This window comes from Dama dama, chromosome 23 (assembly GCF_033118175.1).
Source record: "Dama dama isolate Ldn47 chromosome 23, ASM3311817v1, whole genome shotgun sequence".
Lineage (NCBI taxonomy): Eukaryota > Metazoa > Chordata > Mammalia > Artiodactyla > Cervidae > Dama > Dama dama.
In genome coordinates this window covers 29,037,623-29,064,291 of record NC_083703.1, presented here as the reverse complement: position 1 = coordinate 29,064,291, position 26,669 = coordinate 29,037,623, and the positions used below count along the sequence as shown (strand labels likewise).

The window sequence follows — 26,669 nt, the reverse complement described above, 5'->3', positions numbered from 1 at the left end:
TGCTGTTAATCACTTCACTGGGTAAACAGGCATTTTGAACTCTCCAGTGAAAATCAGGATTTTTGGTCATCCTCCTTGTGCTTGGACATCTTATCTTCCCAAGACTGTGAGCGCCTAGAGGGCAAATCTTACATGGGGAATATTTGCTTTGCATGTTTCTTGGCATGTGAAATGCAGTTAATGATCAATAAATGCAGGAAGGAAGGAAAGATGGATGGAGGGAATCAGGCAGTCAGTTTATCCTCACTGAAAAAGCTGGTGTCTTAAGAATCAAAACTACTCTACCCCACATGAATCCAAGGTAAGCACACAACTTCTCTATGACCAGTTGGAAGAGAGCCACTGAAGTTAGAGAAGGCAGAATTAGAAGTTTGAAGATAGAAGAAACAACAGTAACAGACAAATCAGGTGGTATAGAGGAGTTGAGGATGGTATAAATCTTGTCAGTCAAAACCATCAAAGCGATCCTGAATGTAAAACCTAATTTGTATTCTGTGGAGGCTCTGAAAGCATGAATTATCATTATATATCAAAGAGCAGCCACCACAGTATGCAATATAGGAAGTGTAGTTTTTCCCACTTTCATTCACACCAGAAAGTAATCATCTCCAAAAAGTAAAGTGTAATAATTTCCTCATGAGATTTTGATTTTAAATAAACTCCCAAATTGAATCCCAAAGCAAGCTAAATGTGCCATTTTCTGTCTTTTACCATCTCAAGACTTCTTGATAATGTCAGTATACTTATCCATCCCTGTGTTTCCTTAGCATCCGTCATCATGGCATCTCTGTGGCTCAAAAAGAGAGTACTGAAAGATTGAGAACTTCCTCTTGTCAATCTCAACATAACTCCCAAATTTCCTTAAGCTGATCTCAATTAGAAGGGAGTTGTTCACCGTTAAGAAAGAAGAGGAAATAGAACCCCAGCTCCGAGGCATCAGCCCTGTCCTAACACCCAGCATCTTCACTGCCATGCTCACTTGCAACATCAGCCACAGGCGGATGGAGGCAGGGATGGGGTGAGTGTGTTGCTCTGCTGACCTGATCCCCATGGGCGAGACCTCAGCACCCCCTCTGCTCTCACAGCTCATCATTCTTGTCCTTCCCATCTCGGCCGTCTCTGAATTTTGGTGGTGGTGAGGGACAGAATGGTCCTTGAGCTTCCCAAATATGTCATCACTCGTTCTGGTCCTGTGACTATTAACTGGCCAGCGGGCGCACTCAGGACCTCATGGAATGACTTCGAAAGTTCACAAGCCAAGAATCCTAGCTTTAAAAACCAAGAGGAAAATTCAGCACTTTCCCCTCATTTGTTTCTATGAAGAACAGATACACACAGAAGCAATGCTAAGCAATGCTTAGCTACTCCGCTACTCCGCGGACGCATGATTTATGCCACTGCCTAACTATTTGAGCTGATGATTCCTGAGATTTTAAATTTCATTTCACCCAAGCCTCTCAGTTTCTGACGTATGAAGTAAAGGAGTTATATTATTTCTAGGACGCCTTTCAAGCAGAATTTCATCTATGATCTTGAAACATTTCTCTTTACCAAGAAAGGGGGGTACATAGTGAAACACCATTAGGTCAGAGTTTGCTATTCACCAGACCTTAATATTTAGCAGATACAATTCATCCCCTTGAAACACACAGCACAGTAAGTGAACATGTGGCCACGTGCTGTACCACAAGCCAAAGAAAAGTGTTACACTTCTCACTAGTTGTGTTATAGATGAGCCCTACTGAGGGGTTCCTCATGTGTGTGTGCACATGCGCACTCTCAGTCATGTCCAACTCTTTAGGACCCCAAGGACTATAGCCCAAGGCTCCTCTGTCCATGGGATTTTCCAGGCAAGAATACTGGAGTGGGTTACCATTTCCTCCTCCAGGGGATCTTCCTGACCCAGGGATGGAAACCATGTCTCTGGCATCTCCTGCATTGCAGGAAGGTTCTTTACTGTTGAGCAACCAGGGAAGCCTTTGAGGACTTCCTTAGATAAAAGTAAATTAAAATTAAATTTGTTTAATGTAACACACCACTAGAGGCACTTCCTCTTAGACACAGACACCACTGTAGCCAAAGCCAAATTTTAAAAAAAGAGACAAGGGATCTAGTTCTTTTCCTCTAGACTCTTCTCTGGTCTCTGATCTTTGAGAATCGCTGTGATTCCCCAAGACTGTTCAAACCTCCAAGTCTCACCAGTGTGGGGACAATGAAAGGAGCATCGTGGGATATAGAGTTACTCCTGACTGCCATGTAAGGTCTTGAGACACTACCCTCTCCTGGAAAAAAAAAAAAGTGTGACTTGGCTAATTTTTCAACTTGCTTCCAATTCAGAAATTCTGTGGTTCAGTGCTGCTAAGTCGCTTCAGCTTTGTCCGACTCTGCCACCCCATGGACTGTGGCCCACCAGGCTCCTCTGCCTATGGCATTCTCCAGGCAAGAATACTGGAGTGAGTTGCCATTTCCTCTTCCAGGGGATCTTCCTGACCCAGGGATCAAACCCGTGTCTCTTGGCAGGCAGGTTCTTTACCAGTCGAGCCACCTTCAGTAAATTTATCCAAATTCTCATAATTAAAAAATATGTCCAGAAATCAGTTTTATGGCTATCCAGAGTCTTCTTCATTACAACAACCACCTAGAAGTTCCCTCCCCGTGGAAGGCTCAGCACCGAGGACAAAGTATTCCATGGTCGTTGAGGTCAGCTATGACTCTGCTGAGCCAGCTGCCTGCCCTGCAGGCTCCTACATATGCAGTTCAGTATGATATTCTGATCTCATCAGTAAACACATTATTGTTTGCATGACTGCTTTAACTTTCCTCTTAACCTGAAGACTTCACATTTAGGTATATTTGTTGATACACTTAAGCTCAGTATTATTAAATCAAACCCCAGATGAACTCGGGGACTCAGTGTCTTTCAAGACTGATTACTATTTACTGAAGAATTCTTCCTTCAGTTCTTTTGAGTTAAGTCACAGACCTGAAAAAAAGAGTTTCTCCGATTTATTCTTCCACCAGCCATGCATTTATGCTGCCTGTCATGTGCCAGTCACTAACAAGAGAGCTGTGATCTCTGCGCTTGTCGATAATCCAGATGATCACTAGATGGTATGATTTAAAAACCACTAGTTCACCAACTCAGGGAGGCCCTTCCTGAGAAGGTTACACTTCAGCTGAGACCTTCAGGATGATGGATTCCTGCCTTCACCTGTTATTTCTAGCAGGCAAATCACCCAGACTTCTCCTGGGTCTCTTTTATTTATATTTTGGCCATGCTGCATAGCATGCAGAATCTTAGTTTACTGACCAGGGATTGAACTCATGTCCCCTGCGGTGGAAGCTCAGAGTTTCAATCACTGAACCACCAGAGAAGTCCCTGCTGGCTCTCTTTTACAGAAAGCTTCTGGTGCTCATTGCAAGAGAGAGTGTGTGTAAGGCATGATCTTGAGACCCTTCAGCACTGGTATTTCCACAGCCTCATCCTAGGAGACGTTGTCTGATCTGTTCATAGACTGATCTACAAACAGCGTTTGTCCGAATTAGCAGTAAGTAGTCTTGAGGTCAAAAGTGGAAATAATACATTCCTCTTCATCTTGAATGTGTTGAAGATATTTTCCAAGATTCCTGTTCTGTCTTACTACCGAGATTGAAAACAGATGTTAGACTTACTTCATACCGCACCCTCTCTCCTTAATTTTTTAAGAATCAAAATGTTCCTCCACCAGACTCTCTTGCTCTTTCTCCCTCCTGTTCCAGAGTATCGTGAAGTTGGTGTGAATCTTCCCCATTCATTTTTTTCATCTTTACTGCTCAAATATGTATGCATTCATCACATTTACTACTTTGCGAATTTGTGAGTGTACATACATGGCTTCATACTGTACTTTTTTGCAAGTTTGTGTCTTTTTATCCTCAAATTGATCCATATCAGTACATTATAAATCTAGTTTATTCCTTTTAACTGCTCACCGCTGTATAAATAAAGCACTTTCTTTCCCCAGTCTTCTGTTCATAGACAGTTATGTTGGTCCTCCTTGCTCTTGATTTCCTGTGGAAGGCGGCGTGCAGCAGGCAGTGGAACTAAGTCTCAGGGTAGAAGTGTTGTCATCACCACTAAGATTTGTCCAACAGCTCTCTAATGCTAACAGTATGGTTTAGACATCCCCCCGAAATGGATCCAAAATCCCATTTTTCCTTATTTTCACTGACATCTGGTGTTAACAAATTTGACTTTTTGTCAGTCTGATGGGTCTCAAGTAGCACCTAAGGGGTGGGTTCCCTGATAAGTAATGAGGTTGAGCATCATTTCATATTTATTACTATTTGGTTATTTGCCTGTGAACATCCATCCTTTTCCTGTGTTTCCCATCAGGTTGTTGGTTCCTTGTTGACTTACATGAATTCTTTCCTCTGTTTCAGGTGTTGAAAATATTTTTTCTTATTTTTCAACTTGTAGAAACTTTTGACCTTTATCATACCAGAGTTTAGAATTAGCAGTCAGATGGATTACTTTATGCCTAGTGCATTTCTTGTGCCCTTTTTAAGAAGTCCTCCCTGCCCTGATTATGTAATGATATTCTTTTTTTTTTTTTTTTTCCCAACAAAGTTTTCAAGTTTTCTCTTTCATATTCAAGTCTTTTATCCATCTGGAATTTACCTTTGCTATAAAATTTGAGGGAGGGATTGAATGTGTTTTTTTTCCTATGGGTCATCAGTTATTTTAACACCATACTCTTTTTTTTTTTTTTTTTAATGTGAATTGTAATCCACCTCTGTCATAAACTAATCGCCCCCTTTCCATGTTTACATTCGGTCTTTTATCTGCCTCTGAGCCAGTACTACACAGTTTTCATTAGTTTGGCATTGCTGTAATTCTTAATATCCTGCAGGTCCTGGCCTCTTTTTTTCCCCTCCCCCTTCCTGTTCTTTCCTCCCACATTCTGTTTCTTCATCCTCAGGCACAGCCTTAGGTCATTCTTTGAAATGCGGGTCTGTGTGGCATAGTCTTTCCATCTTTGTTCTGCCGATGTCTTATTTCATCCTTGCTATGCACCCAAGCTACCCGAGGCTGTGTCCCTCCCCGTTCCTTACCAAGGCCACCTGGGCCCCTTGATCTGGAGGGGGAGGCGTGATCCCGCAGACCCGGGGAGGGCTCTCCCACCCCATGGCAGCCATGCCTCTGTCTTGTGTGGGTGAAAGTACCACCAGCGTTCACAGCTGTCACATGTAAGCATTACCTCGGCTATAGATTCGTTCCTATGGAGAATTCAGCCACTGTTCTTTTCCAGAATCTGTGTGCTCATTGTTGTTCAATCGATAAGTCGTGTCCAACTCTTTGCAACCCTATGGACTGCAGCATGCCAGGCTTCCCTGTCCTTCACTATTTCCCGGGGCTTGCTGAAACTCATGTCCATTGATTCAGTGATACCATCCAACCATGTCATCCTCTACCACCCCGTTCTCCTGCCCTCAATCTTTCCAAGCATTACGATCTTTTCCAATGAGTCAGCTCTTCACATCAGATGGCCAAAGTACTGGAGCTTCAGCTTTAGCATCAGTCCTTCCAATGGATACTCAGGATTGTTTTCCTTTAGGATTGACTGGTTTGATCTCCTTGCTGTCCAAGAGACTCTTAAGAGTCTTCTTCAGCTCCAGTTTGAAAGCGTCAATTCTTCAGTGCTCAGCCTTCTTTATGGTCCAACTCTCACATTCATACATGACTACTGGAAAAACCATAGCTTTGACTAGACAGACCTTTGTCAGCAAAGAGATGTCTCTGCTTTTTAATACGTTGTCTAGGTTTGTCACAACTTTTCTTCCAAGGGACAAGTGTCTTTTAATTTCATGACTGCCTTAAAAATTAAATAACTTATATGGAAAATAATCCCTATTAGCTGTGCCACCTTGCACCAGTTATTTAACCTGCCTGAACTTTCAGCTTGTCATCACAAAAGAAATAGGATCCCAATACCTGTGCCACCAGGCTCCTGCCAAGCTTAAATGAGACAGATGGTGCTCAGCACATGAGGAGTTTCAAATCATAGCTTGGAAAGAGGCAAAGGAAAGAGGGAATGGTTGGTTGTGGGCTGGGGAGCTGGCTGACCTATCCTCACTTAGGTGGGTGGATGTGGGCGCAAGCAGCCTGCAGGGAAACCTAGTCGGCTTGTCCAGCTCTCCTCTGGGGCTGGTCCCAAGCTTCCTCCCCGCTTGCACATCCCCAGGACCCTGCTGCGGACAGCTGTCTTTCTCACCCTCAGTCCCCAGCCGCTCACAAGGTCCAGGAGTTTAGCAGATCTAACGAGGACTCCACTTTCAGTTCTGATTGATGTAAACCTTGATTTCTGCTCGTTTTTTCTGATCAGAAGTTTACACCAAGTCTGCCAATCAGAAGTAGGCTCTCAGGGCTGCCTGAAGTTATTCATGGTGAATTGCATGGTGAAATGAAAGCTCCCCAAGCCTTCTCCTGCTTCATTACATTGTCTGTGCGATCCAGGGGCTTTCTTTCAACATCTGTACCGTGCCCTGCTTTTCCCAGTGCAGAGAGCCAGAAAAACCTACATGGAGAGCCCTCTAGAACAAGGGTCCCCAACCTCTGGGATCTAATGCCTGATGATCTGAGCTGATGTAATAATAGAAAGAACATGCCCAAAAATGTAAAGTACTTGAATCATCCCAAAACCCTGTCACATCCAGACTCGCGCCACACCACTGTATTCACTGGTAATGACATCAGATGCCGGGTTCCCAGGGAAGGATCTGCTTAGCCACCACTAGCTTATTCATTATTGATGCACAATTAAAGGGCAGGGTTTGAATGAATGCAGGCATCTGAGAAAAGTCCTTATTTGCGTACAGATCAAATTGAACCTTTGTCATATCCCTGGCGACTTCATGCATCTTTGTGCCTTGGGACCTCAGATGATGTTAAGCAGAGTAGATGCTTCCACAGTTGTATTCAGTTTAATGGTTGGCCTTAATCCACTTGTTCAGATAATTTGGACTTGTGTAAAATCATCCCTCTCTTCCCCTTAATATATTAAACTAGGAGAGAAGGGAAATTTCTTTTCAGGACCTATCGCATTCTAAGGATAAATGCAAATTGTTCTCCTCTGATTCTTAATGACCCACTATTAACATAGTAGGAAGCCCAACGCATTACTGCAATACCTCTTTTCACATCATTACTCCTAATGAAACTGTTAGCAGGGTAATAGCTTGACCTTTAGCTATAGATTCAGATAGCAAAAATATGTTCTGCTTACCCAATACCTATCCACATAGCATATGGAATGTTTTCAGATCAATCCAACCACAAACCTTTGGCCCCTTTCTCAGGCCTCATCTACCCATGTCACAAGGAATAGGATTTCGTCCTCTGTATGTAGATTCTAGTTAAAAGTTTCTTTTAAGTTTGGGTGTAAGCCAGAAACGAGAACATCAGTAATATGCTCAGTGGAAATAATTGTTTGTAGATGTATTTTTTCCCCCCGAAAGCCTAATGCTTTGCCTTCAAAGTTCTCAGATGCAGACCGAGGAGGCAGAGAGTTCCCTGGTCTCTCGTGATTGAAAGCAGATAAGCTTTTGCTGAAAGGAGAAAAAAATAGCCAGCAATTGTTGCCTTTTGAACACGCAGCAGAATACTTGAGCTCAGGATGAGATTAGAAAGATCCCCTTGGATGCCACCGACACAGTAGGGGACCTTCCCTCTACTCCTGAACTTGCTCGTTGACACATGCGTCTGCCGGGAATCACTTCGATGTTGGCATAATCCAAATCTATTTGGTTTATTTCAAATCTTTACTTCCTAATCTGGGCTAATTTGGATGCATGCATTTCCCAGTCTAGGAAGAGAGGGGTTGCCATGGAAATTAATTACATAAATAACATTACAAGGAAGGAGGGAGATGTTTACCTGTAAGATGGTACACTCAATCATTTTGTGGTACAATTTTCTTATAAACTAATAGGGTGCCAAATACAGGTACTTTTTTCTAGTCGTTCAAACAGGATTTCAAGAACCTTTCTGCAGCTCTGATTAAGAAGTGTCACAATAAGAAATGTCATTGTGGGTATTTCACTATAATAAAACCTGGTTACTTTAAATATATTCCATTAAGACTTTCTGCTAATTCAGATAGGCCTTGCTCCTCCAATTGGCCTAAATGTCTGAGCTGTTGTATTTACTTCCGTCAGAAACAAAAGCAGAAAGTATGTTTGTTTATCCTTCAGACGTTTATGGGGCTCTTAGTTGGGGGCACTGCAGTAGGTGCTTTTAGGGAGATAAGACGCAGGCCCCTGAAGTTGTCTACAGTCTGGTAGAGGAGACTCGCAGGCAGCCCCATCCCCAGGGTATTGTCCCCTCTGCCTCTCTCCTGGGTGGAGCCTGCTTACTTGCATGGCCCATGCATCCTGTGGTGGGCAGCCTGTTGATGTTTTCCCTGGACCTTAATTCTGCCTCCTCCTCCTCTCAGTTGGGAGTTGGGATACAGACTTTACGTCAGCACCACTCCGCATCATCCTCTCTCCCCCAGGTCCTGCTGGCATCTGGGAAAACCCTACCATTCACATGACCGCCTAGAGCTAGAGTGTCCAGACCTCGTCCACAAGCTCTCAACCTCCACTTCAGCCCTACACTGCTGACGGCACGTCCTGCTACCGTTTATCCCTGGCACTTGCTTGCCAACCCCACTGAGATTTCCATTACCTGGTCTCTTAGATCGTCCCAAGTCTGAACCATTTTCTGGCTTCACTTGCTTCCTAGATTTGGGTGGAAAGGAAAATGGATGAAGGAAGCAGTAATTCATTCCGGGGGAGGGGAGCAGGCATCTTCACCAACATCTTCAATGCTGTCCTTTATATCCTGTACCTTTGCCAAAACCAGCCAGCAAATTCGTAACCCTAGACCAGCCTTCTCATCCGCCATCTCCTCTCCGGACGAGGAGCTGCCAAGTGCCCTGGAGAAAACACCTGCCCTGCGGTTGCCACCACAATCACGCGGCCCTCCTGCTCAGCACCCTGCATCCTCACTGCCTTACAATTCCAGATGTTCCCACACTCTCCCCGCCCCTCACTGCCAGGTCCAGTGAGGCCTCAGGGGCAGTGATGACCACCTCTGACCACTTCTAAATCCACCCCTGTCTTCCCGTTCTCTGGGTTCAGAGGAGGAAGTTTTCCTCCTGATTCTGGTCGAGGGTCACCCCTCTCTCTCCAGGATCCCAGCCCCCAGTTTCTCTGGTATATGGTTCCTCTGATTGTTCCTTTCTTCTCTCTGGATCCTACCCCCTCCCACAGTGCTGCCTGCCTTCCCCCGCCCCAGCCTTCCTCCTCCTCTTCTTACCCGCTCCCACAAACGTGGTGTTTGGAGAGTGCTATCTCTGGTCACCTTCCCCACGTCCTTGCCGGCTGCCAGGGACCCTCTCCACACCTCCTTCCTGTCTCTTCTGCACCGGGGACTGCGGGTCTGTCCCCTGTAGTGTATTCACGCACTCCCACCTGCACCAGACCATGCTTCCCAGCTGCTCCCTGGGCCCTATGCCTTAGCCTCCCTCAGACCCCAGGGGTTCCTGCTGTTCTGTGCTTTGCCCAGCCCTCTGTTGAAACCTTCTCCCTGCCCACTGTGTTTTCTCTTGTCGTTTTAACAACCACACACGTTTGTGCCCTTGAAGTCTACATCTTGGGCAGAAACCCCTTCCCTGAACTACAGGCATCTGTGTTGAAACAACTGCCAGCCGTGCCCTGTGGGAGCTCCACAGATGTCCCAAACTCAGCGTGTCCCAAACCGTGCCTGATGCATCTGGCCCATCCCCTCACAATCCCTCCTCCTGGATTTACAAGTCATGTGAGTCTCCAGAAATGCCAGTTCCCCATCTGTTCCATCATCCCTTCTGTCTTCACTAGCGCCACCCCAACTCTATGACTATGCATATTCCTCAAAGGCATCCGTGCTCCCCCACACACATAGCTACCCGTCCCGGGCCGCCCTGAATCTCCTCCGGCACAACTGGATTGTTGATGTGTGTACACTCCCCCCGCCCCACCCTACCCCACCCCTGCATCCACGGACTTTGCACCTGCAGGTTCAACCAGCTGCCAATAGAAATATTTGGGAAAAAATTCCAGAAAGTTCCAAACAAAACAAACTTGCCAAGTGCAGGCATCTTATTTACATAGTATTTGCATTGTGTTAAGTATTCTAAATCATCCCTGAGATGATTTAAAGTATATGGGAAGGTGTGCATGGGTGGTATGCATATAATACACATTGTACATATGGGACTTAAGCATCCATGGATTTGGGCACCCGGGGGGGTCCTGAAACCCATCCCCCACAGATTCCAGACTGTTTATGACTTTTTCCCCTTCTCTCACATCACTGTTTACTTAGGATAAATTTACAGACGTAGGATTACCAATCTAGAGGAATAACAGTTTTATGTCCCTTGTCATATACAGCCATCTTATTTCCGAAAAGAGTCTTGCCAGTTTAAGCCAACAGTCAAACTTGCATGTACCAGGTCCACACAATTTCATCAATATTAGTATTATCTTAATCACTTAGCTAATTTAGTAGATATGTGTTTTGCAACCTAGGGGCTTACCCCTTACTTGAATGTTTTCCATATTGTTTTTTGCTAAGTCTTTGTCCATTTATCCGTGGAGGCTTGAAGTTACGCTTTTATTTGGGACGAGCTCTTCCTGTGGTGGTGGAAGCTAGTGCCACTAGCTCTGCTCATTCAAATGAAAATTTTATTTTTTATTCAATAGAAATTGTTCACAGTTAGTTGAATCTGACAACATTTTCCTGTGTCCTTTCTTTTTAAAAGAAACCTTTAAAACATTAAAATGATCACTGTTTTAAACACCAAAGAGGCAATGTGACATGACCGCATGGCAGGCCTTGACCTCAAGGGGAGCAGGTTGAAAAATGCTCGGGAATGCAGCATGAAGCGGAAGTGCCAGCCCCAGCGCCCTGTGCACCGTCGCACGCTGTGCGGCTTTGCTCAGATAATTGTCCTGCTCCCTTGTGTCCTGGCACACAACTCCCAGAGCTTCCTTTGTGCTTCCAGGGAGCTCTTCTCTAGGAGCTGCTAGTTCAGGATGCAAGAAGTTGACTCAAAGTAGGATTGGAGCTTTCACTAAGACCCAACTGCATTGATCCACTGAGCACTGGTCCAGTTAGCAGGAATCACCATGAGAACATCATCTCTCTGTGTAATTTTCCATTTGATTTGTTTTTTGATGTGGACCGTTTCTAAAGTCTTTATTGAATCTGTTACAATATTGCTTCTGTTTTGTGTTTTGGTTTTTTGGTCTCGAGGTGTGTGGGGTCTTAGCTCCCTGACCAGGGATCGAACCTATACTTCCTGCATTGGAAGTCTTAACCAGTGAACCGCCAGGGAAGTCCCCTCCATGTGATTTTGAGTTAACAACAGAAAAGTGAAATACATTAATACACTTGCAGAATTCTGTCATGGGGCCAATGGACCCCCTAGGAAGCATTTTCTCTGCCCATAAGACAATACACTTGGACGTGGAGCAATCAGAAAAAGCAGTTTCAGTAGAACTACTAGCATTTATAGCCAGTTTCATTTGGAAGCACAGGATATGGTGTGCAGGATGGGCCCCGCCAAGCTCCATCTTCACCAAAAGAATGTCATATGGATTTGGAGAATAGCCACTGCAGAACTGATATCTTTTAGAAATATACTTCCCCCTGCCCCTTCTTGGGGGTCTGATCCTATTTCAAATCTGCATTTTCTTTTTTCAAATGTTTAACAATATTTCACATTTTCTTTCAGTCTTCACAGAAAAATATTGCACTGCTAATCACGTGGATAAACTTCCTGGCCCAAGAGACTGGGTTCAGATTCTGCAGGATCAAATCAAACTGGCGAGAAGAAGGTTAAAAAGAGGCTCAGGTATGAATAAGCTGCAAGAAAATAATTGCAGAAGCCCTCAACTGAATTCTTAGATGTTGCGAAATACAGTTATTTACTCTCGGATACTTCATTGTCTTTTGAAGGAGAAGCTTTATATAATGTGCCTTGGTTTTGTGTTTTAAAATCTTATTCAAATGATTTTGAAATTCACCCTAAGATTAAATAGTGACAATTACATCAGGTCGTTTACTTTAAATAGCACAAATGAAAAAGATTGCTAATCTCATTGGTAGTCTTGTGTTTGAAACAAGGTCTTTCTTTTGTGATCTGCTTCTGTTACCTGTTGGTTTTTATTTGTTTGGATCTGCATGACTTTATAAAAAGTACTAGTTGCTTTAGGTTAAAAAAAAAATGAAATAACAATAAACATCCATGTGAAATAGAAAGGGCTTTTTAAGTAAACTATTCACTTACCTTTTTTTTTTTTCAATCTGGGCTTGGCAATTCTGGGATAATTCTTCTAGGAAAAGTGAACACTGGTTGCATTTGCCCGTTTCGACCTGGGCATCTGAATTCTCAGTCTCCCCAAAGTAGCAGTGGGACAGTTTACCAGTGAAGAATCCCTTTGGAGTCAGTTTTCTGCCATTATGTAGTTATTATTTTAAAAACAAAACAAAGCATAATTCCTAATCAAATCTCAGGACCCCTGGCCTTCTAAGAGCCTTCTATGCCTCTGTGGCTGTGATGTGAGAGTTTGGCAGACAGATTTTATTTATTTTTATTGAAATATAGCTGATTTGCAATGCTGTGCCCATCTCTGCTATAGAGAGTGACTCAGCTCTAACTCATACGGACATTCTTTTCTTATATTCTTTTCCATTATCATTTACCACAGGATATTGAATATAGTTCCCTGTGCTGTACAGTAGGCCCTTGTTGTGTATCCATTCTAAATACAATAATTTGCATCTACCAACCCCAAACTCCCGGTCCATCCCTCCCCCTCCCCCTTTCGCTCTGGCAACCAGAAGCTTGTTCTCTGAGTCTGTTTCTCTCTCATGGGTGGGCTCATTTGTGCCATATTTTAGGTTCCACATATGAGTGGTATCATGTGGCATTTCTCCCTCTGACTTACTTCACTTAGTATGATCATCTCTAGTTGCATCTATGTTGCTGCAAATGGTATTATTTCATTTTTTATGGCCGAGTAATATTCCATGGCATATATGTCCCACATCTTCTTTTTCCATTCATCTGGGGAGACAGAGTTTAGATGCTAGAATGTCACACTTTGGGATTTAACAGAGGTCTGGAGGTCCATGAGAACAGTGGTACAAACTCAGGAGACTGTCTGTAACACAGCCTCTTGGAATTCTCACCATGAGTAGAAGTAACTGTGACCAAGGGTCCTGAGGAGCCCAGTTACCAGCCCTTGGAAGGAGAGCTCTGGGCTCAGGCTCAGAGTGCCTTTGACAAGACCCAGAGCATGGAGGGACCACGTGGTTTTCCAGTGTGAAAAAGCTTATAGTCAGACTTCCCCAGTAGCACAGTGAGTAAGAATCCACCTGCCAATGCAGGGGACACGTGTCCAGTCCCTGGTCCAGGAAGATTCCACATGCCACAGAGCAGCTAAGCCTGTGCACCGCAACTACTGAAGTCTTTACACCTAGAGCCTGTGCTCTGCCATAAGAAACCACCACAGTGAGAAGCCCTCGCACCAAAACAGAGAATAGAGCCTGCTGTCCGCAACCAGAGAAAGCCCATCAGCAGCAACAAAGGCCCAACACAGCCAAAAATAAATAACAATTAAAAAAAAAAAAAAAACCCTTACGGGTCTATAAAAGTAGCCAGCAGGACTCAACTCCTAGATGAGTTTTCTATTAAAAAATCTTCCCTTCCTCCTTCTTTACCCTTCTAGCTTCTTCTTACACTTAACTGATTCTCTTTTTATAAAGAGCAGTGGACTACTAATTTAACTGGTAAACAAATGGATTATCGCTTTAGGTAACAAGTCACAGAGAAGTTAGTAGATCCAGTTCCCAGGACTCATGTCTGCTCTCCGCCAGCTCTGGTCCTCAGACAAGTCACCAGGTCCTTCTCCTCCTTGGGTCTCCATCACTGAGGGGACAAGAAGTACAGCCAGTCTCAGCGCTGTCCTGAGGCTCCTGACGTGTGCTATACAGGAATGCCTATCAGCGAAGTTAGCGTACCTCTCAGAAGAGGTCTGTCTTTGGGCACAGCCGTGCTTGGCAGTGTGGGGGTCACTGGGCTGCCACAGTTGCGTCCTCAGTCAGGAGACCCACCGGCCTGCTATGCCAGGGCAGCTATTTTGCTCCTATGGTCCAGGCGTGATTATCAGTGACGCTCCTTTCGCTCTCAAAGGTTTTCAGGCTTGGACAGTAAGTCATGCCCTCACCCTCCTCTTCTCTGCCTCCTGCATCCCCAAATCACCAGCAATAAACACAGCACAGCGCGGTGCAGAGGACACGCTGCCCTCCTAGCTCTGGTCTGCCGTTTACAATCTCCTGGCAACCTGGACCAGTGTCTCAACCTCTCTGAGCCTCAGGTTCTCCATTTATATAATGAGGCTGATACCTTCCACGGGGTGTTTTCAGAATTAAAATTAGATAAAGTATTGCCACTGATGGAGAGCAGAAATATAATAATGCTCAAAAAATGCCCCCTTATTCTCCTTCCCTTTGCCAACTCAAACTTGGACCAATGTCTCAACCTCTCTGAGCCTCGGGTTCTCCATTTATATAACGAGGCTGATACCTTCCACGGCGTGTTTTCAGAATTAAAATTAGATAAAGTATTGCCACTGATGGAGAGCAGAAATATAATAATGCTCAAAAAATGCCCCCTTATTCTCCTTCCCTTTGCCAACTCAAAACAAAACAAAGTGACTCCTTTTTCCTTGCACATCTTAAAAGCACTTCTCTGTCTTTCTCCTGGCGTCGTTGGTCAGATTTCTTCCCAAAGGGTCTCTGTTCCCAGAGTTCGCCTCCCCATCCCAGTTCACTTTATTTATTTCTTACTGGAGGATAATTGCTTTACAATGTTGTGTTAGTTTCTGTGGACAACGTCGCGAATCGGTTATATGTACACATATACATAATCCCCTCCCTCTCATCCGACCCCTCTAGGTCATCACAGATCATGGCTGAGCTCCCCATGCTATATAGCAGCTTAGGATCCATTGCATTTTGCCCTCTGACTTCACTCCTCTGCAGGAACGTTTGCCACGTTCACATTGGATTATCAGATTTCACTTGTTTATATTAACAGTAGAACTTGACCTCCGTACTGATTTTTACCCTGTCGAATCTCCTTCTTGACACGCTCTTCCCCCAGGTTCTGCGATTTCATTCTGTTTCTCTTCCAGATTCCCCCTCAGTGTCTGGGGTCTCCTCCCCCGCCTCTTTCACTTCTGCCTGTCTCCTCTGTCCTGCATCCTCCCTGGTGACGTCCACTGACCCATCGTCCCCAGCGCGCGGCTCCAAGCTTGGCCATATCCTGAGACCCGAGTCTTGTTCCCTGTGCCTCTGCTAATGGGGTCTGTTCATGCCCCGCCCTGGGTTAAATACATCTGACTTCCTGTCATCCTCCAAATAAAATCCCTGCTAAACGCCCCTCTCAGCACAGCATCCATGGTTATTCACCATCTAGCGCCAGTCTTATCGCCTGCCATCAGCTTCTGCCCCCTGAAGCCACATCAGCCCCCTCCCTGGTCTGAAATAGGCTGGCACCCCCACACCCACTTTCTCTCTGCTTGGAAAACATGCAGCATCTCAAAGGTTACTTCCTCCTGGAGGCCTCACAGGCAGCCCAGACACTGATCTTCCGCCACCGGAATAGTGACAGGGACACACCTGTCTCCTCCACGAGATCCTTGGGAGCAGAGGCTGTGTGTCCCTAAATGTTTAGAACAGCATGTGCCACAGCGTGGACACGTGGGACTATTTGTTCAATGAACCAATGAACCAATGAATAGAAACAAAGGGACAGCAGTCCACAGCGAACAGGTCTTAGCTCATCGCAGTCACGTGAAATCCCGGAGAATAACCCATCAGTTCCTTACTTGAGGTTCAAGTGCTTCCCCATCCCCCCCAGAACCTGGGGGTGGCTGTGTCCAGGGTACCCCTGCAGCCACTCTCCAGATGCCTATCCTCCCTCCTCAGGTCCTTTCTCTCACTTCTCTGTCCCCATCTCCTTACTCCTCTTTCTTCCCTCCCGGCTGCTGCTTCTCCCAGCCTCCCCCAAAGGTTCAGAGTCGTGAGTCAGGATGCCTGGAGCTCACGCTGAGTGGATTAACTGAAGAACACCTGGGAAGATCAACCTTCTGCTGGCGGGTCTCATCTCTTCTCAGGCTGAAGGCCCCCTGTCTCTGCCTGGAGACGCCTTACAAAGGCCGCCTTGTGACTCTTGACCCCTTAGATCTCAGGCTCCAAGGAAAGAGCTCTTTGCAGCTGACTGACAGGTGTTAGGAAGGACAGCACCCTGAGTCACCCCTTGTTAAGTGAGCACTGGCGTCATGTTGGGTGCATGTCTCAGATGATCCCTAATCAAATTCCAAGAAGAAGCCAGAACACTGTCCCTGTTAGCCTGAATTCTGCATTAACCCATCCTGACTGTTTTGAGTATGTGAGCACTTGTATCTACCTGTTGGCTTTTCAGAGCAAATTCTCGAACCCCCAGAACAAAAGACACTAAGTCTATTGTCAGAGAGAACTGAGATTTATCACTGTGGAGAGACTGAAATGTAATATGAGGTTAGTCCCAAGGAGACGAAAAGAGCCACAGCCGCCCCACACAGCCACCTGCTGCCCTGTGGCCCCTGCACCCTGGTCCCGGTCATGCCATCAGCTTCCAGCAAATCTGTACAGGCTCCTTCCACCTGAACCGCTCCCTGTGTCACAAGGGGTGATGGGCGCACACGAGAGGATATAGGGAGTGCTCGGAGCTCCTCGGAAGATTGCGGGGAAAGGATGGGATAAATTCTCATCCTGACACTGCTGACTGAGGAGCTACAGAGACCACCTGGAGGAAGAGGGCTCGGGGTCCCAGAGCCTGCACCTCCATCGGAGGTGAGTGACTCACCATCCCTAAAGGACTAAGTTCTAGTCTGAAGGGTCACCTTTGAAGGCAGAAGATGTGCATCGGGCGTAGCGCGCTGGGCCTGTGCTGAATACATTGGAGAGCACTGTTCTCAGAGATGCTGGACTAGAAGAACAAGCTCCGTTTTGATGTTGTTCCCCCCTCCTGTGTATATTTTATACATAAACACACCTCTTTTTTTTGGTTTTTTTTTTTCTGTTGTCAGATGCTGAAACCAATTACTCTAAGCTCTGGCCTCCATTCCCTTTCCTGTGACACACACACACAGTGGGGACCTTCCTCCACGTCCCCCAGATAGACTGGCCAGGGAACACACTCCTTAACCATCTCAGGGTTTGGGTCAGTAATTCCCGTGCTGTTGGTACAGAATGGGGTGCAGTCCATTCTGCACCCCCTCCCCCATCTCACCTGCCCAGAGGACCGCCTGCCCTGCTCTGGGGTCGTGGTCTCATCTGATTTAGGATGCTTTCACTTCTGACCCTGGCTTTAGAGTCTTTGCCTAGAGAGCTGTGACTGGCACCTTGGCAGTTCTCTCCTGCCCTTCTAGCAGGTTCTATCAGCGTCTGAGAAGTGGAAGGTGACACAGAGACCACACAGAGACCACAGGAGGGCAAAATGGCAGCGCTTCTGCAGTGACCTGCCAAGTAGGCTCTGCCTCCCAGTTTTGTCACTTCGTGCCGCTCGGAGAGAATCAAGTGGGTTAGTGATTCATTCCCCCACTTCATTCTCTCCGAGCGGCATGGAAGTGGGACCCCAGCAAACCAGAACTGGAGCCACATGTGTTGCTGTCGTCACGTGATGGGAACTAAGGGGCTGGGGGTCAATGCTATTGCTTGCTCTTTTTGTGTCTCCTTCTTGGTCTAAGTGACAATACATTGTCTCAAAGGTATTCCACAGCTTCAACCTGATTTATCATATTTGGCCCAGTTCCTGGAATTAGGTACACACTCTACCTGGGCAAATAATCAACTCACTGCTAAAGCCAGCCCTCACAGCCTCCATGAAAAAAGGAGTGCCCCCCACAGACTTGAAAAGTTGTTCTTCAAATTCAAATAGAAACTCATTCAGGGCTTTCATCACATGTAGTAATTTTTCTTCGATAACTGGAATGATTCCTTTCCTGGTGTGGATTTTTTTTTTTTTTTTATCATTTTCATTAGATTATGTCCTCGGCGCGGAAACCGCAACTTTTTTTATTTGTGTTGGATCTAAGAGTAAAGCTGTTGCTGCTATTACATTTTTATTGGACTTGTTCAATCTTCCTCAAATTTCACAACTTGCCTGTCACCAGAGAAGAAAGACTGTGAGCTTGTTGTTGTTACAGACAGATGTTATAATTAAATTTAAGTAACAGTCATGTTCTTCATCCGAGACACTTGGCTCTGTTCATGCAGCGGGCAGCTGCTAATTTATACATAATCCTTTACAGATTTGGGGGTTGTGTATGTTTGGTTCTTACAGAGCACATATTTGCACAGGCCTGTTTTTAAAAAGTGAGGATAGCTGAATTACAAAGTGATCAACTTCATCCCTGGAACTGATTTTTGTCACCACTCAGTAAAAAGCAGTTTTTCATAGAAAGTAGAGGAAGTTATTAAAGTGTAAAATGAACTAAAACTTTAAGTTTTATAGACTCATGCACCTGGAGAACAGACCTGTAGTTGCCAAGGGGAAGTGAGGCGAGGGAGGGAAGGCATGGGATTAGCAGATGCAAACTATTATACATAGGACGGGTAAACAACAAGGCTCTACTGTACAGCGCAGGAAGTTATAGTCAATATCCTGGGATAAACCATAATGGTAAAGAATATAAAAGAAGAATGTCTATATGTATATAACTGAGTTCCTTTGCTGTATTGCAGAGATGGGCACAACATTGTAAAATCAGCTATACTGCAATTTAAAAAATTAATTTAAAAAACTTGAAGTTTTAAAAATGTAGCTTATAGTGATGCATGTTATATATGTTTGGACTATTAATAGCAAAGAGATTAAGTCAAGGCGTTAACCTGAGTCAAATCCTTGGCAGAATCACTTACTAGCTCTATTATTACCTTAGGTAAATTTATTAATGTCTGAATCCATTGCCTCATTTGTTCAAATGGGCATAGGCTAGACCTACCTTGTAGGGGTTGCTAAGGATTAGATGACATGGTGCATATAGTAAGTCCTCAGTAGGTGGTAAGCATTTAGTAAATGGTGATGCCTATCATAGCTATTATTATTATTACTGAAGAAACTTTTAAATCCCAGAAAATGAAAGATCATCTTCCTATTCAAGTTCACTGAAACCAATCAGAAGAGAATAGTGTCAGGACGTCCCTAGAGGTCCAGTGGCTAAGACTCCAAACTCCCAATGCAAGGGGCCTGAGTTCAATGCCTGGTGAGGGGACTAGATCCCACATGCTGAAACTAAGACCCAGAACAGCCAAATAAATAAAAATTTTTAAAGAGAATAATGTCTTCTAAATATGAAAATAACATGCTTGTTATTTTTTTAAATATGAAAGAAAATTTTAAAATTTGTTAAACTTGAACAAAATTTTAAATATTCATAAACTTTTCATGCAGAGAGAAACACTTAACATTTTAGTGTGAGCTGTATTTTGCCCATAAATATACTGACAGAATTCTAATCTTACCATTTGTCCCATCTGGATATGTTTTATATTATTAAGCATTCACCTACATCATCGTCTTCTCCAACCAAAACTGGTCTTGACTACTCTGTCTCAGTGTTTTTCTTTGTGGTGGGTTTAGCAGGTAAGGGGTGATGGGTCTTTCACAGGCCAGCGTGTGGCAATCTGCAGACAGGATGGTAGAGAGGTGAACGAGGGGAAATCTCTGAATGTCTCCATCCACCTCTGGGCCCTGATTGTGTCTAAACTCACAATGATCAAGAACTTCCCTGGCAGTCCAGTGGTTAAAACTCCGCACTTCCTCTGCAGGGGCATGGGTTCCATCCCTGGTGAGGGTAGTAAGATGTCGAGCAGCCCAAAAAACAAAACCACAGCAAGCAGAACAAGAACAAAGCACTAGTTTGTGTCCCACCAACTCAGCATTACAGCGTGTTGCACGCAGCAGCCCTCACCCAACTGCCCTCTCGGGCACACGTGCAGGAAATTCCAACAGGGCTGCAGCCTTCGGACAGAGGGAGCAGGCCAGAGTGATCCCAGTAGCTGTGGAATGTTCTGGCCTATCCACAGCACGTCCAGGAAACTGACAAGCCCATCATCACTTACCAGGAAACAAAGAGGCACCTTCTTTTTTTGTACTTGGTGGAAGGTTCTCTGTGACAAAAGGATCTACTTTTGGAAAACTCTTAAGGGTAATTGAAATATATGAGATGAGCAGCATTTTGCATTTTAAAGCATAGAAGTAACAAATCTTTTGAAGAAATGCTTATTATTATTTCTGATTTTATCCATGACTTTATGTTGATTTTAGATTGAGTTTCCAGCCATCAAAAAAGGTTTCGTTCCCAAGCAGTCATAAGCCTGCCCCACTGGAATATTTCTGTGAATGACCAATAAAATTCTGCCATAGGAATTCACTGACCTACATGCTTTCAACAATCAGCTTTAAACAATTCACCCCAAATTCTGGGTAGATACCGAAGCCTGTGTAAATAAGCGAAAATGAACTGAAATCATCAATTAGTGATAGAATAAGGATCATAAGATATAAAAAAATTTAATACACGAAAATAGATTTTATATCATTTAAAAAAATTTTATTTAAGTAATGCTCCTAAAATCTCTAATGTGATCCAGCCTAAACTGAGAAGGGAAAAGAAAGGTGAAAACTATTATGTACACTGGAGTTTTTAAATTGTATTACCATATTAGGCAGAATGAATGAATGCCTTGAAACTAATGAGATTCTTATTTTATGTTTGTAACCAGCAGAGGCAGCTGACAGTGATGAACGGCTGGACGGTGTTTCTCTAACCCCAACAGGTAAAACACATTTCCATTTTCATCACCCGCTGGAAAATATGGCACATGAGAATATTTGCATTGAAAATGTTTTTAACATCAGAGATGCCGATGCTTGAGCAAACTACTTCCGTTGAGAGACCCAGCCCCTAGTCCTCAGAGGAGCTCAGTGCCCTGCGTTCAGGGAGATTTTGCAAATTGAATATGAAAAGCTACAGTTTTCTCACATTCTGTTTCATCTTCTTGAAAACCTCAGAACAGCAAGTCCTAAGAACTTAGTGTCACATTTTGCCTCCCCAAACCTTGGGACATTAAAAAGATATCTATTTTAACATAAAATGATATTTCTGTTTAGATTAGTCCCATCTGTTCTATGATGGGACTCCTGTCTGTTCTGGCCTCTCCCTCCTCCCCCCAAAGGGCTTTGAGGGGCAGTATCACCACTCTCCCTATAATGGGCACCCTTCGAATACTGTGCTTGGAGTGAGTGAATAAGCTGATCCATCTCTTCAGGTGACTAACACTGTAACCAGATCAGCTGAATATAACATCTCACTGAAGCATCTGTGGCAGGGATAAGCTGCCGACTTCATTCAAACTTATTATTTAACTCTCCAGTAATCCTTCCAACCTTGGACTCTGCCTGTGCCTCAGTTCTCACCCGAGAGGCCGAGGGACAGATGTCCGATCAGTGAACCTCGTGACAGAGTTTATCCCTCAGTTGGTCTCAAGATTCTGTATTGACTGCCTTTGAAATACCTCTAACAACCAAACCCAGACATCGCCCTGCACCTCCCCCTTCAAAAACCCTGTCGGTGAACAAGCTCAGCTCAGTGTTCTCTCTCCCTTTGGCGTGGTAGCGCCAGCAACTGTGAAAGGCATGTGTAGGAACTCTGCAAGGCCCCGTGTACACAGGCAGAACTCACCCTGACTTCAGGGTGTACAGACACACATTAGTGAACTTCAGAGTAGTCACAGCCACACGAGTGAGACGGTGCTTTCTTTGTCACCGAGTAACCAAGCAACAGATAGATAGATGGATAGGTAAATGAAATAAACTGCGGGGGCCAACAGCAACCTGCTTCTATCAAGGTCTCACTGGATATAGTCATTACAGAAATGCCAGAAAAGTGGTTTCTCTTCTAGTTTGTCTATGTGTCCATATTTATGAGGGAAGATAACTAAAATGCATGATCTCTATTGTTCCTGTCCTTCTCTGAGTATCAGGAAAATTCCCATTATCCTTGTTCTGACCACCCCCTCCCCGTAGAGGCATGAAGTACTGCTACTAATGATGAGATTGTCCCCTTTTGGGAGGCCTTCTGGAGGAACCCCTGGCTGTTCTACTTGTATCTGTTGGCCAAAAAGTTCATTGGAAACTTTTGTTTCCAATGTCTTATGGAAAACCCCCACTGACCTCTTTGGCCAACCCAATACTTTCCAGGGTTCCTCCCCAACCAGCCCCATTGTCCCCAGGGCATTTGCACTGCCCATCCTGGCTACCATCTGCCACAGTGGGCTTTTAAGAAGTATATTATTTGAAAACCACTCCCCTTGAAATAATACCTTTGCATTTTTCCATCTGAAGATGGAGGCAGAGAGATGTTTCAGATGAGAAAATTGAACCCGGGATGGTAGAACCGCCTCATGGAACTGAAAACACTTTCAAGGACTCTGAGAAAAAAAGGAACGTTAGAGGTCATCTAGTCCCGTCCCTCGTTTTTATCCAGTCCTTTTATTTTACAGGTAAAAAAGCCTGAGGCCCAGAAACACTAAATGACTTTTCAAGGTCTCACAGCTGGTTGGTGGCCTGGCCGGAGCCCAGGCCTCTCAACTCCCAGCCAGTCCACTGCGTAGCTTTCTTAAACCTTCTCTGCATGTTTCCTAGCGATCCTGAGTTGATGGGTGTACTAATCCCTGTAGGATTCCATTTCAGTGTCGCCCCGTCGTAAGCCGGCCTAAAGGCAGTTCAGCTCTCGGGTTTGTCCTCAGATCCTGAGGCTGTGAGGTCCCAGTGAGGGCAGTTGTAGGACACCCCCAGCAGGTCTTTTCACTAGACTCCTGCTAGAGATTTGATACAAGTCACTAGACAGCATGAGAAATAATACCACTTAATCATCTCGAAAAAGGGAAAAGAAGTCACGGATTGGTGCCCGAATCTTGCAGTCATGGAATTAAATGATCTTATTAGACTAGCAAGTCTCCCCAGAGCCTCTAACCTAAACTGGTAGCCCGGGGCTTCTCTGAACACAGTGCCACGACTGCATGCTCTCTTCTTACGAGTCTCCTAATGAGACCGTCTGAGACCGTCCCATACATGCAGCTTCCTCCCTGGATCTGAGACTCACTGGCCAGATAGTCCTCATCTGGTTATCTGGTCTCTCTGAGCCAGCCATAGTTGGTCTTTTTTTAAAGATTTAACAATGCTTTTATTATCCGGTTAAGGTCTTTTTGCTCCTTCCAAATTCATGTATGTTGAGGAGGGCTGGGACGGGGGTATAACTCCCCAAGTGTTTCTATGAACCAGAACCAACCAGGCCAACTTTACGGTCAGGCGTCAGATGACATTATCCCAATCCATCACACTTAAGCAACCTTCTGTTTATCTAGTTTTAACAAAATGGATACATATTTTATAGTGGAAAACATTTTCTTAATTTCTCTTCCCTCAACCCTTTCAGTAAGCATTTTTGAGCAAGGCCAGGAATCAGCACTGAGTTGGGAGACTTCTGAATTTGAAATAGGTTAGTGCAGAGTGCACCTAGGCTTAGCATTTTGGGGTCATCATTTGGCATCCGTTTACATACTTTTAGAAATTAATACAGAAAAGTGTAACGAAGAAAATGTAAATTACTTTTGCCACCCAGACACAGTCATTATTATTGGGTGTTTTTTTCCCCAGCCTTTTCTCTGTATTTTGTTAAAATTTATACACTGGAGGTCAAATCCATCCAGTTGGTTCCCTAAGGTTTTGTTCTGTTTTGGTTGACCACCTAACAAGAATTTTCCATTTTATTACAAATCTCCATACACATTCTTTTAATAGCTGCATGATATTCTGTTTTACAGGTTAATTATATTTTATTTAGCCATTATCTATTGCTGGATAATACACGTGAACATCCTCTAGAAGTAACCCACATTCATGGATTTTCCTGCAAAAATCATTATTGCAGATTTCTAGTGGCCTAAAATTGCTCATCTGGCACACCTAAAGCCTTGGTTAAGAAACAGTGATTTAAAAAAAAAAGAAACAGTGATTTAGAGATAAAACACAGATGCCTCCCCAAGAGGTCCTACATCTGGCCCTGTCATGGAAGAGCGTACAAGTCCTCCCTAGAGAAGGGACCCCCTTCACGCTCTTGTCTCTGTTGTAGGTCATATACTTGACACCAGGAGAGAAAAACCGGAAGACATAGGGACAGCTTTCACTGCCTAGACTTTCCTTTAGTGACCCTGCTCCTTAGTACACACAGCTCCTCCACTTGAATCTCCTCAAAGATCCACTAGCATTTCAGGTCACTGCAAGGCATGGGTGTTCCATGGAGCTGACCCGTCATGTTTGAATAGTTTTCATATTCTTTCTTTGTCATATGCAATAACCAAGCCTCCGATTTGGTCTAAGATTTTTAAAAAATCATCTTTAGAGTTGAACTGTCAGCCTTTCAACATCCAACGTATCATTCAGTTGGTTCGTTGTCCATCAAAAAGGAGCAGTTTTATTTTCTTTTGTTTTTTTCAATGTGAATATGGTAGAGAGTTTGGAAGCAGACATTTTAACATAAATTGCTTCAATGCATTTTATAAAGGAGAGTAGCCCTTTCAGGAGGACTGAAGGAGCAGTGGTGAAGGCCAAGATTAATTAGAACTGTCATCAGCCTCGAAGATGGAAAAGTTGTTTTGGGAGACAGGGTGACTCTAACCTATTAGATGAAATCATTTGTGACATTATTTCCCCCCAAAATAATCATGTCCCTGGTAAGTGCAAATGATACATGAATTGTCAGGAAAGAAAAATCTTTCACGAAGGTTGTGTGTTAACACAGTGACAAAATACCTAATTGGAAGGTGAGAAACTCAGAGTAAGCAGCCTTCCCCATGATACCGAACAACTATTTTAACAGATGACTCTAACTGAGTAGTCCAGGGTTGTGGCATTGTGTGGCAACTGGCCACAAATGTACTTACCCTTCACACTTCATTCAGCTCTAGCACACGTGCTCTCCACTTGACATAAAACCAACAAATGAATATGTGGGTTCATTTCCAAGAAGTATTTTGGCATGTGGGTATATGTTTTACAGAGATATTTATCTCCAGATTCCTTTCTCTAGTTGAGATGGTGAATTTAAAATAACCTGTTTGTTTAGAAACATTACTTTTATACCTCATTTACTGTATAAAGCAAATTACCATGAATCTTTGACACTTGACCCAAAGGCCAAAAGTTGGCTTGAAAGGAATTTGGACAGTAGAAACACCAAACCTTGGGGAGGGAGTATGCTATACTGTCATTTAACACATGTCCCTAGCACTTATTTGATCGAAGCAGAGAGTGTTAGAGCTCAGAGTTATAGCTCAGGCCTATAGTTCACCCCTCGTTTTGTGGTGAGGCAGCTGAGGAGTGAGGGCTATGGCCATCCTGGGCTGGGCAACAACCCGTCAACTTGCTAGCCAAACCAGGAACCTCAATTCCTTCCTACCCCATCCAAGGTACTTGTGCCATACGTGTGACACAGGGCAGTTGACCTTGAGCTAGGAGAAGAGCTCCAGGGGGATTCAGGAATCCACTAAAGACCAGCTAGTTAACCCAAGGCCTTGGGAGGCGTCCCTGTGAAGTGACAAAGCTGGTCTAGGTGTGGCTTATAGACTCGATCCAGCTGCTAGACAGCTACATCTCATACATGTATGTCTTTTGTCTTCTTTTTGGAGCCTCCAGGAAGGTTCAGAGAAATGGTTTCCATCACAAGTTTAGTCAGCCTTTTCGATTTCAGGCCAGTTAGTAGCCCCTTCCTTGAGACCCACTCCTCTGTTCATCACAGGGTCTAACAAAGTACTGTGAACCCAGGCTTTTGTTTTTCTGCAAGGCATTTTTTAAAATTTGTCTTCTGCCTCTCAGAAGGAAGTCTTTCTTGAGGGAATTGAAAAGATTAATTAGTGACCTTTCACCTCTGTTATAATACTATGAATACGATGAATACGTTGGGAATAAAGGTAGAAACATTTACCTTACGGCTGTGGAATCTGTTAAATACACACTATGAAACTTCAAAGCACTTCCTGCCAGGACTAGGCAAGAGCTTGAATTTTTCACTACTTGAGAGGGGGGTGGGGATTGTTCAGCTCACAGATATGTGCAGTGGATTCACAAATTGGAAATACGTGTTGTAAAACTGCAACAGCAAAATCATTTTTGTAAATTAAAACTGTATTTGTGTTTACTTAACTGTGACTACTGTTCAGACTCTACTCAGAAATCCTTTTTATAGGCTTTCTTAGCAAAAAAAAAAAAATTATTATTCCATACCTATGGATCATGTCTCAATCTTCTGTATATATGTTTTATTAATATGTAAATATTTAGATTTTTTTAAGATTACTATGTTCTTTAAAAAAAAAATTCCATGCAAGGCTAGTTGTGAAAATGGTGTATAACATGTGTTGTGATATCAAGTCCCAAGATACCCTTTATGTCTGTTCTGGAAGAAAACAATAAATTACTTTAATTGAA

The 26,669-nt window shown here is 44.1% G+C and overlaps 1 protein-coding gene across 7 annotated transcripts in view; it reads left to right on the top strand.

Annotated features, from left to right (window-relative positions):
- The window catches only part of BEND7 (BEN domain containing 7), an 85,709-nt gene extending 59,040 nt beyond the window's left edge, over window positions 1-26,669 (top strand). For 3 of the 7 annotated variants that reach the window (XM_061126244.1, XM_061126249.1, XM_061126250.1), the window contains 2 exons: window positions 11,802-11,921; window positions 20,906-21,550. In XM_061126244.1, the coding sequence (XP_060982227.1) occupies window positions 11,802-11,921; window positions 20,906-21,057 (272 nt within the window). In that variant the 3' untranslated portion in view covers window positions 21,058-21,550. The other 4 variants (XM_061126248.1, XM_061126247.1, XM_061126245.1 and 1 more) reach the window with 4 other exon arrangements.